Source organism: Leptidea sinapis, chromosome Z (assembly GCF_905404315.1).
Source record: "Leptidea sinapis chromosome Z, ilLepSina1.1, whole genome shotgun sequence".
NCBI classification, from domain to species: domain Eukaryota; kingdom Metazoa; phylum Arthropoda; class Insecta; order Lepidoptera; family Pieridae; genus Leptidea; species Leptidea sinapis.
The window spans coordinates 32,089,091-32,103,091 of NC_066312.1; the positions used below are offsets into that span (position 1 = coordinate 32,089,091).

Sequence of the window (14,001 nt, forward strand, 5' to 3'; positions counted from 1 at the left end):
ATAAAATCTAAGGACCGTAATTTATGTGGGTTCATAATAACGACTTACATAGATGCTATTGTTTTTAACAAGGTGCAATAAATCTCTTTATGTCTCAGAAATTACCAGGAAGGCAAAATGTTATCTCAAGTCTTCGTTACGTAAAATTCGTATTCCAGATGATAATATTCGAAGGCAAGAGAGAAGGCCTGTCAGTTAGTCTGGATCTAAGATAATTTTATACGTCTATATATATTCCATTGCTGGTAGACAACCGATAAAATCAGACCAGGTTTAATACTTTAGTGTGCGTTACAAGCTACGTCATACATTAGCGATTTGTATGACACTTTGTGTTAGTGTGTGTGCATTGCTGAAAATAGGGGTTAACTCAATTTTTTCGATATCTTCACAGTTGTCATGGTCTATCCAGACGTATAAATGATGTAAAGTCTGGATATAGCGAAGGCCTTCGAACGGCTTATCTCGGATCTTCCATGATTTGGACTGTTAAACTACAACCTTCACCAGGTGCTCACAATGCGCAGTTAGATTTATATAAGGTGCATCAGGGTAAGTTCGTATACAGGGTACGACCAGATAAGTCTAGACTCTCAATCGCCTATTAAAATGTCGTCAAAAATTTTGCGTGCGTACAGGTAACACTAAAATATTTATTCAAATTAATACCTTATTTCGTGGCAGTAATGTTCAAAGTCTATTGTATACGCTCATTAGAAGCTCGTATGCAAACTCGAGACAATAACATTTTGTTTTAGCAATTGAAATGTCCTCCATCCTTTTTAAATTTGGATATGCTGTTATTTGGACAGTTTTTCACAGAACACTTTGTCATTGCGGGGCGTTGTATTCAAAGCGCGGTAGAAACTCAACTGAACGAAAACTCAGCATAATAGACATGATTGCGAGTCTAGTTGTTGTTATTGTACGTCAATGCACACCAAACATATCCAGCGCAACGCATCGTTAGACGCGGGGAAAAAATCGAGGGGCAGAACAAAATGACGTTTTCACCAAGAAAATTAAGTTTGAGTTATCTGGACTTACCCTCTATCCAATCTTACCCTCTTGCACCTCATATAAATCTTACACTTTATCAGAGTTTAACTTTATTCAAAAGTCCTTGATTCACTGGCAACAGAGAATACAAATATTCAAAACCATAATTGTCTTATTGGTAGACGCAATGTAAAGTTACACCAAGTTTAACATTACTTCTCCCTGTCATGCAATTCTGTAGTGACAAATGTGAGATTGAGACAAAAAGTTTTCAAATTTGGAAATAGGTTTACTTCGCGTTTATTAGTAAAATATCATTTATTGGTATTTATTGTTAAAAGTAAAACAACGAATACACAATAATATTTATTTATACTTAGATTAACAATATTATAAACGTATTATTTCATTTTATTTTTACTTTCTTCTCTCTTCTGTTTCTTCAGTTCTCTGTAGGCAGCAACTACATCCAACCTAGCGCGTTCTCTTCTTGCCAAATCCGCTGCATTGATATTTGCATCCTTCTTACTTGTCTTGCCACTCAACATGGAAGTCAACAGTAAATCCTTTCGCCCAGGCTGTATTGAAGACATTATTGGTTTTTTAACAATGAAATTTCGTAATTCTGTAAACTGATCTATTGAAATTTTTACTAACAGTAAACTTTGCTTTCTAAAGACAGTAAATAAAATATAAAAGGAAATCCGAGTCATGAATGTTTATAAGTACTACCCGGATAAATTATCTCTGGACTTGACGTCGATGACGTCACATCGTCTCTTTGTTACGGTGTGCAAAACAAGCATTACTAGGATATTTTTGATATGATATATTATTTAGAAATAAACAACTATTTATTTTTTCAGTATTATAGATTGATTTAAGGATTGTAGTGTTGTGATACTGATTATTATTATAATAATGATCAAAAATCAATGAATGAAGATCCTTTAATTGATTTTTCGTTAATTTTAATCCTTTTATGATTTTGTAGTACAGGTAGGTTTAGGTACAAAAAGCATTCATTTTTCTGACAAAACTATTATAGCCACACAGAACAACAGAAACTACAGAATTATTAACAACAAAAGTCAAAACGTATCAATAGAAACTTAATGGTAAAATAGCACTAAAACATCATGACATGACGTAACAGCAGGTAATGAAACTGCAGGCCGTACTGACGCAACAGGAAGAGCGCGAGGGGCTGAAAGGGGATCGGGAGGGACTTCACGTACCAGTGAGGTCCAGAGATAATGTGGCCGTGTAGTATTTTGTATTAAATAAATCGTTGTCTTGTACTCATAGTACAGGCTATGCCAAGTTTGGGGCAAAATATAATTTGTGTAAAAATGTAACAATATAACACAGGGGTTAAAGTATGAAATTGCCGTTTTATTGTAATAGGTACTTCGAATTGACATAGAACCTTCATGGTTTGAGATTTTTGAGTGTAACTTTTTTCACAACGGTACCTATGTAGTTCTTCTTTTGGTAAATAATGGGATATTCGTTTATCGACTTTCAGATGTTTTTTTATTCAGCTTAGACAAGAAAGATGGATAATTCGAAAATTCGGGTGATATTTGAATACGAGTTCCAACGCGGAACTAATGCAAGCTCGCAATATCAATGTTGCGTTTGGAGAGGGGACTGCTTATGAACGCACCGTGCGATTTTGGTTTAAACGCTTTCTTGATGAAAGTGTTGATTTGAAGAACGAACCACGCCCACACAGGTGAATAACAATGAATTGAAAGAGATGGTGGAAGCAGATCCAAGCAAAATACCCAGGAATTAGCGGCATGGTTTTTAACGTTACCTTACCAACAATATGGGTGCCTCATAATTTGACTGATCTACAGAAATAAAATTGCGTTGCCTTGTTGAATCGATACAGAAATAAAGGAATACTGCATCGAATTGTGTTATGCGATGAAAAGTGGATTCTGTACGGATAACCATAAGCGAAAAATGCAATGGCTAACCTGAGGTCAAACTCCGCAACATTGTCCTAAAGCAAAGCTTACCAATAAAAATGTAATAGTAACTGTTTAGTGGTCTCAGCATAGTGTTATTCACTATAGCTTTCACAATCTGGTCAAGCAATACCGGCAGATGTCTAATGCGCCGAACTCCGAACACTGATAGCAAAACTAGCCCCGACTCATAAATCGATCTTCACCATTATTGCTCCATGATACCGTGTTTTATCTCTAAAGGAACTGAAATTAGAAACCATTCGTCAGTATTCGTTCCCACTTTTTCGTGATTTGGAGAATTTTGTACGTTATAAATAATTTTCTTCAGGAAGCAATACAAAATGCTTTCACACAGTTTATCGAATCTAGATCACCAAAGTTCTATCGCAAAGGCATAAATGACCTTCCTTTTGGATGGCAGCAATGTATAAATAATAATGGTGTTAAATTTAAAAAAACAATTTAAATTTTTCAGTAAAAATCGGTAATGACATACTTTAACCCCTAATATTAACATGTCCAATATACTAATATTTGATATGTAATTTGTTTTAGATATTTCAATGACATCTTAGGAAAACATGAAACACCAGAGGAATGACGTAGAAATTGAAGATGGATCTTTAAGGTATACATGACGTGTTATCAACAAAGGGCCAATAAGAAATTATGAAAGCATCTAAATGTGAGAATTTTAATAAGCTGACTATATACTAAGTATAAAAAACGATGACGTCTAGGGACGCCCTTATAAATAGAAATATGCGATATATACTAAGTATAAAAAACGATGACGTCTAGGGACGCCCTTATAAATAGAAATATGCGAACCTTTAAGCGATTGTACAGTACCGGTTTTATGTGCGTAGTGCGTATTGGTCACCGAGAAAGTATTGAACTATAATAATTTTAACAGTAGATACCTACCTAATGACGAGATACATAATATATACAAATCTCATCTACTCTAATATTACATTTATATTGGTGTATGTGTCTGATTTTATGTGATTCTATTATTATGTAGTTTTTATGGTGACGGGCGCAGTATTACGTTATCACGGTCATTTCATAATATATTATACCTTAGGTAGTTTTGTATTGTCTTACAACACTGTTTTTGATAGGCTATGCCAGTAGACCTTATTTTGGATTTAATATATCATCTTTTCGTTCTCCGTCTTAGTCGTATAAACACAATATAATCTAGTTCTAGGCATAAGTTCAAGCCACATTATGGTAATTGATCACCATTAACGTTATATCTTGCAATACCAGCGTGCAATTTGAGCGATGGACCCGGGATGTTATTTAACTTTGTGTTTGGACTGTGTATGATTCAGTTGCCAGGTATTTGGTCAAACAGCTCTTTGGTATAACACTCCCCATTATGACTGCAGTAGAAGTACAAAAAATTAATTTTATTAGAAGAAAGCTTAATGGTGTTCTTCAAAAAGACTGAGTCAGGTTAGAAGATATTAGGAAAAGCACAAAAATTCAAGACATTGCAAATATCAGGAAACTAAAATGGAAATGGGCTCCACATATGCGTACAGGGAAGGAGATGTGAAACAAAAAGTTCACAGAAAGGTACCCTACGAATGACATAAGAAACAGGGGAATACCCCGCCAAAGATGGGAGGACAGTCTAGCCAAATTCATAGGAGTGACCTGGAGCCACGTTTGAAAATGAGTGGAAAAGGTTGAAGGAGGCCTTTGCCAATCAGGAGAAGTCAACCTTAATTTTATATAACTTATATATAAAAAATTGTATTATAAACTGTTGAATAAAAGGCATTATTATTAGAAGATAACTTACCCTTGGCGCTCCATCCTGCATCAAGTTCTGTCCTCTCATTTTAGGTCGAACTGTAAATGTTGGTGGCGCGTGAGTCACTTCACCAAACTCCACTTTATCATATGTCACTTCTTTTATAGCTTCTTCCTGAAATCATATCATTATCATCAATATAGTCAAGCTAAACAGAACATATGGATTAATGTGAGGAGCACCATCGATATGTGTTATAATACAATTGGTATAAACACTACATGGAAAATTCCAAGAGAACATAAATAAATTTTGGTTGAAGGAGGTTGAAGTTAAATAGGTTGCATATAATGAATTCATAAAGTCTATTTAAAGTATTAAGCAAGCACGGGCCCATAGCAATTCTGTTCGACTTTGTCCCTTGATCTGCAATGAGGTTTGTGTTAAAAACATAATACCTACTCAATACTTCTTTTTAGTTAATTGTTTGTAGACAATTATACTTATTTTCATTGGAATTGTTATAAGCACTGTATAAAAAATTTAATATTTCATAGAATGAAAGAGTGCTCAGGTGTAGGTGGATTTGAGGGGACTTTACACTGGCCTGTAGGAGTTGCTACTCTTGCTATGGGGCTAATCTGGCACTGAGTAAAGGTGCCCCTCATAAGCTTGTAATATAATTAATATGTAAATAAGCAATTTCAGACTCAATTTTTAGCAGCACAAACTGATGCATATTGATGCTACATCTAATATATAAAATTCTCATGTCATGGTGTTTTTGAATTCCTCCGAAACGGCTTGACTGATTCTCATGAAATTTTGAGTGCATATTGGGTAGGTCTGAGAATTGGACAACATCTATTTTTCATCCCCCTAAATGTTAAGGGTGGTCCACACGATTTTTTATTTTTTTTACATTTTTTTTTTAAATTTGTTTGATTATGAGTCAGCATTAAAAAATACATACAACTTCAAATTTTCACCCATCTACGATCAATAGTTACTATTGTATCGCGATTTAAATATCGGCAATACAACATTTGCTGGGTCAGCTAGTATTGTATAATAATTACAGGTTGTGGTTAATGTTTGGCTCACATATCTCACTGAGGCTCAAATCAGTAGCATAAAATTACAGACAAATGCTCTTGGCAAGAGATCACCTTAACCAGAGGAATAATTATTAATGACTAGTTGACCCAGCAAATGTTGTATTGCCAAATAAAGTAATAAGAAAATTAATACTTAATTAAAATTTTTGAGGTATAAAAAATAGATGACGACCGATTCTCAGACTATATAATATTTAGGTTATATAGTTATTTTATAATTATCTAGGCTAATCATTTACGGGTGTGCAAAATAGATGTCATCAGGAAACAGCTGTTATATTTCTGAATGTTGGCCAAAAAGTGCTTAGTATTATTTAGAAAGAAAGATATATAAAATGTAATTAGTTATTTATTTTAGATTACTCTTTCAATTTGATTTCTGAACGATGAGGACACATCAAAGGAAAAACAAAATTTTTGTTTCTATTCATTTTTTTCCGAGAATTTTCATATTTATTCACCTTTTAAACCTTCCCTGGACTCCCACAAATAATTTAACACCAAAATAAGCCAAATTGGTCCAGCCGTTCTCGAGTTTTTGCGAGACTAACGAACAGCAATTCATTTTTATATATACAGATGTTGTGTCTACTTTGAAAGGGTAGTACATTTTGACATGCATGAAGTAAATATTTCCTATTTTGAATAAAAAAAAATGAATTTAATGTCTAATCAAAAAACGCATCAGAAACATAAACAAACATCAGCTATAGGTCCCGGTTTCGAATCACGGTAGGTGCAAACATTTATATGATTAATATGGATCATTGTTTCCGAGTCATGGATGTTTATATGTATTAAGTATGTTTTAGTAAGTATATTATATTAAATATATCATTGTCTTGTACCCATAGTACAGGCTATGCTTAGTTTTAGGCAAGATAATTTGTGTCAAAGTGTGTCAATATACATTATTTTGCTGAACCATACCTCCTTAGCTTTCAGTAACTTTGTCTTTTTCTTCAATGATAGTTTTTGTCCGCGAGTCAGTTTAGGCTCTTCATCATCTGTTTTAGCGTTTTTCTTTCTATGTTTCCGCTGCCTGCGTTCCCGCAATGCCATCATTCGTTCGCCTTTGGAATCATCTTCTTCCAAATCTTGCTTGAAAAAGAAGTAAATTTGTATAATTTTTTTTTTATATTTACTACCCGATATTATGATACTAGAAAATTTATTGATGTAGGCGTTACTTTGCGGAAATCCATAATTATACAAATGTTTTGAGTTTTCTTTAGTTTAATTCCGCCAATATTTGTCTTAAAACAATTCGACACGTGTTTCGCCTCTACACGAGGCATCCTCAGGACGTGTTGTCTCGCCAAAATCTGGCACGAGACTAAAGAGAGACTCAAAACATTTATATAATTATGATACTACCATATGGTAGTATCATAATATATAGTAAGTAATCTATAGTTAATAGCATAATTAAACTATTTAGCCATTTTTTTGTTATTACTGATTTTAGTATAATGATTTTAGCAAAACAATATTTGCTAGGTTGGCACTTGTATGTATATAGCTCTTATGAATAAAAATATAGATTCAGCCTTGTACTTATGTAATGAACAGATTACCACACACAACTAACTATCTTATTATAATATTGTCCAACCAAAATATCCATTTATGACATTTGAATTGAAATATTTATGAAAATTTATACCAAGTATCCAATCTGTGGTGTGTGGTATCGGATGCTCAGATATCTCAGAACCAGGTAAAAAATAAGATGCAATTTTTTTTTATGGCAATAAGTGACGACAATAATTATTTGACAGTTGACTGAATGTGTATAATATTGTAACAGTAGAATTGTATGGATGACATATCCAAACAATGTTTGGATTATTTTCTGAAGTTGCTGCAACTTTGACAAGCACTGGTCCACTTGAGCCAAATTGAGTCCTATACTAGGTTCTCTTGATAGTTCTTGCTTAGGTACTTGCAATATTTTATTGAGTCAAAAGACTTACGGGGTAGTCATCTTGATTTATTGGGTCGTGTAGAGCTCGGATTGCACTGTTTATTCGAAGAGAGAACCCTCTGCCACTCTCACCCGGAAGTTTCTTTAGCTGAGTTATGGGGTTTTTATCTTTACCTGACCCACTATATTCATCTGAAAATATAAAAAGTATACATTTTGAAAGGTATATTATTAATAATTATTTGAATTGGTTGAATAACAAATAGACACCTAATAAACATAACATCAAAAATTTAAATTATTTGTAGTGTTAATGTGGGCAACATTACGAAGTTTTGTAACAAATATGTTACCGTTTATAACCACACAAGGTACACCAAATTTTATCCTATGAAAATGATCATACCTTATTGTAAAAACTTAAAATTACTGGTATTATTATTATATACTAGCTGACCCCACAGACATATAGAACACTATACATAATAAATATTTAAAAAAACACTAAGTTAAAAACAACCGCCTTCAAAAGCTCAAAAGAATAAAATAATAGAGATTTAATTTAATACACCTTTTATGCAAATCTTATACCTTTAATATTAATAAAATACTATTGTTTGTATGTACTATGTATTGATAGGGTTTAAATTTAATATAATTAAGTATATATATATAGGAAAGTTACAAATATATAAAAATTCAAATTAGATATTCATTTTAAGCTATTCTTTCAATTTAATTTCTGAATGACGACATTGATGTCCCATCAAAGGAAAAACAAAATTGTCGTTTTTATTAAATTCTGCGCATTTTCATATTTATTCACCTTTTAAACCTCCTCTAGATTTCCACAAATAATTCAAGACCGAAATTAGCTTAATCGGTCCAGCCGTTCTCGAATTTTAGCGAGACTAACGAACAGCAATTCATTTTTATATATATAGATATTAAGTATTGGGTAATGAGCTTTAAATAAAGTTTCCCATGTGTTTTTTAGTACTGCAACATATATAAAAAAAACTAATAAGTTGACTAAATGCTATCCAAAGCCTCTTAATCCAAAGAATTGAAAACAAATGATGGTTGATACACACACATAAACAAATGAAGCTTGAGACCATGTTGATTGTAAAGCCAATCTTTCTTTTCATATCAGTATAAGCAAACTGTATTTTGACCAGCATTATATCATCCATGCCATGGGCATTAGAGCAGGTATAACATCAATAAACTTTACACGATTTAAACGGTTAGATAGAACCTCTGCTGCTAGTTATCTGATGAAAACAGGCCCGGTTTATTACTTTAGTATGACAAGCTATGTCTTACACTCGCGATTTGTATATCACTTTGTGTTAGTGTACCTGCTTTGCTCAAAATAGAGGTTAACAGTCAACCTCAATTTATGTTTTCATTGTATTCACAGCTATCATGGTCTATCTAGACATATAAATGATCTAAGTAATAAAAATAAATAGATATGATAACAACAGATAAAAACATCCTAATATTCTGTGATAATTAATACCAATATTCAATTAAAATTTAACAGATTTTAATTCTTTAAAACTTTTATTTAATTTATTAAAATTATTTAATCTTTATGAAATCCATAATTATCCAAATGTTGTGATATTTATTGAGTGTAAATTCTGCTAAATTTGTCTTTAATGAATTCAACATGTGTTTTTCTCAACACAAGCTATCTCAAACCTCAGGGGATGTTGACTTGCCAAATTCTGGCATGAGACAGTCTCGAGGATACTATATGTACAGGTGAAACACATGTTGACTTGATTAATGACAAAACTTAACGGAATTAACACATGGATTTTATTTATTCATTAATTTAAACATATATTGTTATAAAGAATTAAGAGGCCAGAATTTGGCAAATGCCCAACTTTTTAGGTGGGGGGTTATGATGTGGTTATTTTTGAGTTTCTTAGGAAACTCACTGGGTTGTCCAAGAAGCAAGAAGTCTTTCCTCATATCTCAATAAGTCCTGTTTATTTGACTCTGGCCTCATAGTTCTATGCAATAAGTTCATGCAGAGTGCTGTTATATTTAGTTGTATTTTGCATCCCAGTAGTCAACCCATGTAAATTTAGTATAATATTGGCGACAATTCTTTCTATAGATTCATATAATTAACCATTTTACTCTTCAGTCTATGTAGAAGCAAATATTTTATAAAGGTGCACATTCCCCTTAGATAAAGATAGCCTTTATTTCTACATATTAGTTATGTAGTAACATGTTTATTTTTTTATTTCCTCTATTTTTTAACAATATATCTAGCTTTTCCACTGACATAGACCTCCTCTAGGACCTTCCAGTGCTCTCTCTCCCGCGCTTCTCTACTCCAAACTGGTCCAGCAACCTTCTTTAAGTCATCTTCCCACCTTAGTATCTGTCTGCCTCTCTTTCTTTTAACATTCTCCTTATTTGAAGGTAAATATTGTCTGCAGTTTAAATGACACAAGTTTAATCATCTTCATCCCCATACAGTAGAATCTGGATTAGTTGACAACTTTACATCTTCTGTGTTTATCTTTTTACAATAGTAGGACAAACAGGCTGGAGACCACAACTACCCTAAGGTCTCTTAACTCCCTCAAAGCATGTAGAAGAAACCCAATAAAATTGTCAGTCTATATACCTAAGTCTCAGTAATAATGTGCAAGGATATTTGTCAGTACTTAAAATATTTATTCCATAACACCACAATATGATTTAACACCTAATGATAACTGTATTTCATTATTTACTCACACTTAAGACTACCACAATGTTTACATGACTTATAATACTTATTATTTCAATGAAGTTGAATGGATTATAGAAAAGTGGTGTGTGTGGCTACAGAATAACATTTACCTTTCAACTTCCTTTTTTGGATCTTCTTTACATCCTTAATTCTAGTTTCTTTATCCTTATTTTGAAATGCAAACAGCCGAGTCAGAGAATGGGGAACAGGTTGGTCATCAGGATCTTTAGGTGGTGCATTTATTTTATTTTTTAAACTGAAACATTATAAAAAGAATTGTGTTTCAAGTTCACATATTCTTGTAACTGTATAAAAAGTTCAAATAAAAATATAAATTCTAACCCTTGCATTCGACGAGCATGTTGAAGCAAAGGATCTTTAACACCACGGTGTTTTTTGGCTGGAATTTTTCGACCCATGCTTTACGTTATTTCAAAAGGTACGTGGCTAATTTTAAATTTATTGTATTAATGAGTGAAGAAAATATCAAATAATATCTAAACAAACAGAAAGCATGCCAATTATTGTAAGAACTGTACAGAACAGAAGTATTATTTTTTTTAATTCGCCCATTTAGGTCGGGCTATAAGTCTTTCGACCTACCGCCTAGTCTACCCTATATTATAAAATGTACTCTGTGGCCTAGTCTTTCGTATAAAAGTTAAAATTAAACTCTTGCTATACTCTAAATTCTTTAGAATATTGTAAAATTTTAATACTAATAATAAATACCTGCTGTACGTAATTTTAGTAAAATAAATAAAATAACGTTTAAAACAAAAGCATTGACAATATATGAAAATATTTTGGTGGACAATAAAATCACAAAAATACCTACTATTCACAAGCTCGATGACATGACAAATTTTGATTGCTTGCCTCAAAGTTGACACTGTGGCAAACAATACAATGGGTTACGCGATAGAGATCTAAGATAAAATATGGCCTTTGTCATTCTATCTCAGCCTAAATTATTTATAGCTTGTCTTTTCTGTTTGTAATGAAGTTACGACGCTACTTTTGTGTTGTGTGTTAATATTGTAAGACTCTAGTTAAAAATATTTTTTTTCTTTGCCAATGCACACAGTATGCGCATTATTAGCCTGTATCGGCATACTTGGCGTCGATATATTGAGGGATGTTCAGTTTGGTGGTCACTGGAAGAGAGGGCCAAACTGGCCTCTAAAAATCTTTTTGTACTCAGGCGAGACTTCACTATAAGCCACCACCAGCAACTGTATAAGGTGGAAATTCGGCCTCACATGGAGTACTATTCTCACCTCTGGGCGGGCGTTCCCTAGTGCCATCTTCTTCCATTTGACCGCACACAATGAAGAGCGGCTCGAATCATCGACGCTAGAGTCATCCCCGATCGGCTTGACCGTTGTCGTTGAGTAAAAATTTGGGCTCTCTCTGCATCTTCTACCGCTTTTATCACGGGGAGTGCTTAGAGGAACTGTTCGCGTTGATTCCAGCCGAATTACACCACCGGACTTTACGTCAAAATGCAAAATACCACCCGCATCATATTGACATCTGGTATTCCACAACCACGCGTTTTTCAAGAAATTTCTTGCTACGCTTAGCCACTGTGTGGAATCAATTACCGGCTGCTGTTTTCCTGAACCGATATGACTTAGGGACCTTCAAGAAAAGAGCATACCCACCTTAAATGCCGGCAACGCATCTCTTAACACCTTTTGTTTCAGAAGTCCATGGGCAGTTGCCTCACCATCCCGTCAGGCCCGTTTGATATAATAATAATACAATTTAATATAATCATTATTAGTTGTAGTAGGTACGACGATCCGTATAGTTTCTGCAGCATTTTATAACACATGAATGTATTTCAAATGCTTGTTTTATCTGTTTTTAAAATTCCGTCTGACCAGGATCCGATCGTACTCACTCGCGTATCCGAACTGATCCGCTTGCCGGTATAGTTCGTAAGCCTTGCTGACTAACGGTATAGTTTTAGTTGTGCTATTTCAAAGCGTCAGAAATGCTTTCATTTTTTATAGCCATCACTGTTTTAGAAATTATAATTCTTATAAAAATTCGACTTTTGAAATTCGCAACATTGAAATTTGGAATAAAATATTTCCGAGTAGCCACTATTACTCAGGGCCAGCTTTCACAAGCCAGACTCTATAACTATTCTACTGCTGTCTTGTTCTTTCTTGAAATCATATTGCTTTGGCTAAATAAATCTGGTCTCCAAAAACGTTCTCGAAAAAAAAATCTTGTTGTCATAACGACATCAGCTGACAGTGAATAAAAAATATTGACTTTTCGATATTGGTGGTAATATAGAGGGAGCGGCTGGCGTTATAGTTTAACTTCGTAGTTTGTACGATACCACTTGTCTTGTTTTGATCCAGTGCTATAAAGGTGCGGAGAGAAGTGAGCGAGAAGGCTCGTATTAAGCAAGCAATTCAGCAAGGTCGTTCTTTGTGTCAAAAATATTTTCGTGAAGATTGTAAACGGTTTTACTATTTACAACAATTATCTGATTGTTTGTGTGTGGTAACAAAGGTCGCAGTGTACGCATATGTCGTTACTAGTAATTCGTTTCTAGAGAAACCTAAACGTACCTAAGGACGGTCCAATGAGTTTGGGAGGAGGTCACATTATAGAGGGAACAAATGCAGGAGGAATATTTGTACAGTTTAATCAGGATTGCACGTAAGTAAATCAAATCAATCGAAGAATTATGCTATCATTTTAAGACACTGTACGTTGTATGGCTTTTGTTTACAACAATCAGATGTGCGAAAAAAGTGCGTATTAATCAAGGCTAAAGCCTTCGCTCGGACTGTTGTTGCTAAACTACGAAAGGTTTATCTCTTCTCTAGCTGCAGTTAAAACGTAGTTAGTTTCGTGATGCAATATGTCAATGCCAATGTTTTCGTAACATTTACAAATACAAACGTACATACAGTAATTAATAACAATAAACTTTAGCTTGTCTATCATGGCCTCCAAAGTCTGCCTTACTACTTTTGTTGATTTCCTTCGATGTTATCTATTTTCCTGTTTGATAAACAGCTGGTATTTATTGGGCAGATGTTATTATAACAAAGCACTTGAACTAAATTCTTATGTCAAGCATAATAAAGGACCCATAATATCTATTATTTGATATATTTATAGGTTTAATGCAATATTAATTACAATACAACCATTACACTTTTCCCAATATAATATGTAATTGAAACCCTATGTTTTTCGTTCTTATTTTAAAATTGAACTGGATAATTTTGATCCCTATATTAGTTAATATGAACTGAAATCCTTTGTTTGTATGGTTAATTATGTTCAACTTGAATATATTTTCAGTTTTAGGAAAATTTTTGATTGTCTATAAGACAAAAATGATCTTAACTTTATGGGGTTGGGTAAAAAAATATTTATTACTATCTTTTTTAAATATA

The 14,001-nt window shown here is 33.4% G+C and overlaps 2 protein-coding genes across 6 annotated transcripts in view; one reads left to right on the forward strand and one right to left on the reverse strand.

Moving 5' to 3' along the window:
- Positions 1-1,352: 1,352 nt before the first annotated feature.
- Positions 1,353-11,110, reverse strand: LOC126978273 (coiled-coil domain-containing protein 137). The gene is made up of 6 exons (XM_050827010.1): positions 10,910-11,110; positions 10,678-10,823; positions 7,847-7,989; positions 6,801-6,971; positions 4,801-4,926; positions 1,353-1,577 (listed from the first exon to the last, which is right to left on the reverse strand). The coding sequence occupies exons 1-6, from the start codon at positions 10,984-10,986 to the stop codon at positions 1,401-1,403; spliced, it is 840 nt and encodes a 279-aa protein (XP_050682967.1). The 5' UTR covers positions 10,987-11,110; the 3' UTR covers positions 1,353-1,400.
- A 1,766-nt stretch (positions 11,111-12,876) lies between these two features.
- LOC126978917 (WD repeat domain phosphoinositide-interacting protein 2) overlaps positions 12,877-14,001 on the forward strand; it is a 43,890-nt gene continuing 42,765 nt past the window's right edge. For all 5 annotated transcript variants that reach the window (XM_050828041.1, XM_050828040.1, XM_050828044.1 and 2 more), the window contains exon 1: positions 12,877-13,252. In XM_050828041.1, the coding sequence (XP_050683998.1) occupies positions 13,176-13,252 (77 nt within the window). In that variant the 5' untranslated portion in view covers positions 12,877-13,175. The remainder of the gene's footprint in view (positions 13,253-14,001) is intronic.

Excerpts from the sequence above, each read along its gene's own strand:
- LOC126978273 (XM_050827010.1), bottom strand. The coding sequence starts at position 10,986 with ATGGGTCGAAAAATTCCAGCCAAAAAACACCGTGGTGTTAAAGATCCT. Across the intron at positions 10,824-10,909 it reads CATGCTCGTCGAATGCAAGG|TTTAAAAAATAAAATAAATG; the intron begins GTTAGAATTTAT and ends ATAATGTTTCAG. Across the intron at positions 7,990-10,677 it reads CCAAAAAAGGAAGTTGAAAG|ATGAATATAGTGGGTCAGGT; the intron begins GTAAATGTTATT and ends TTATATTTTCAG.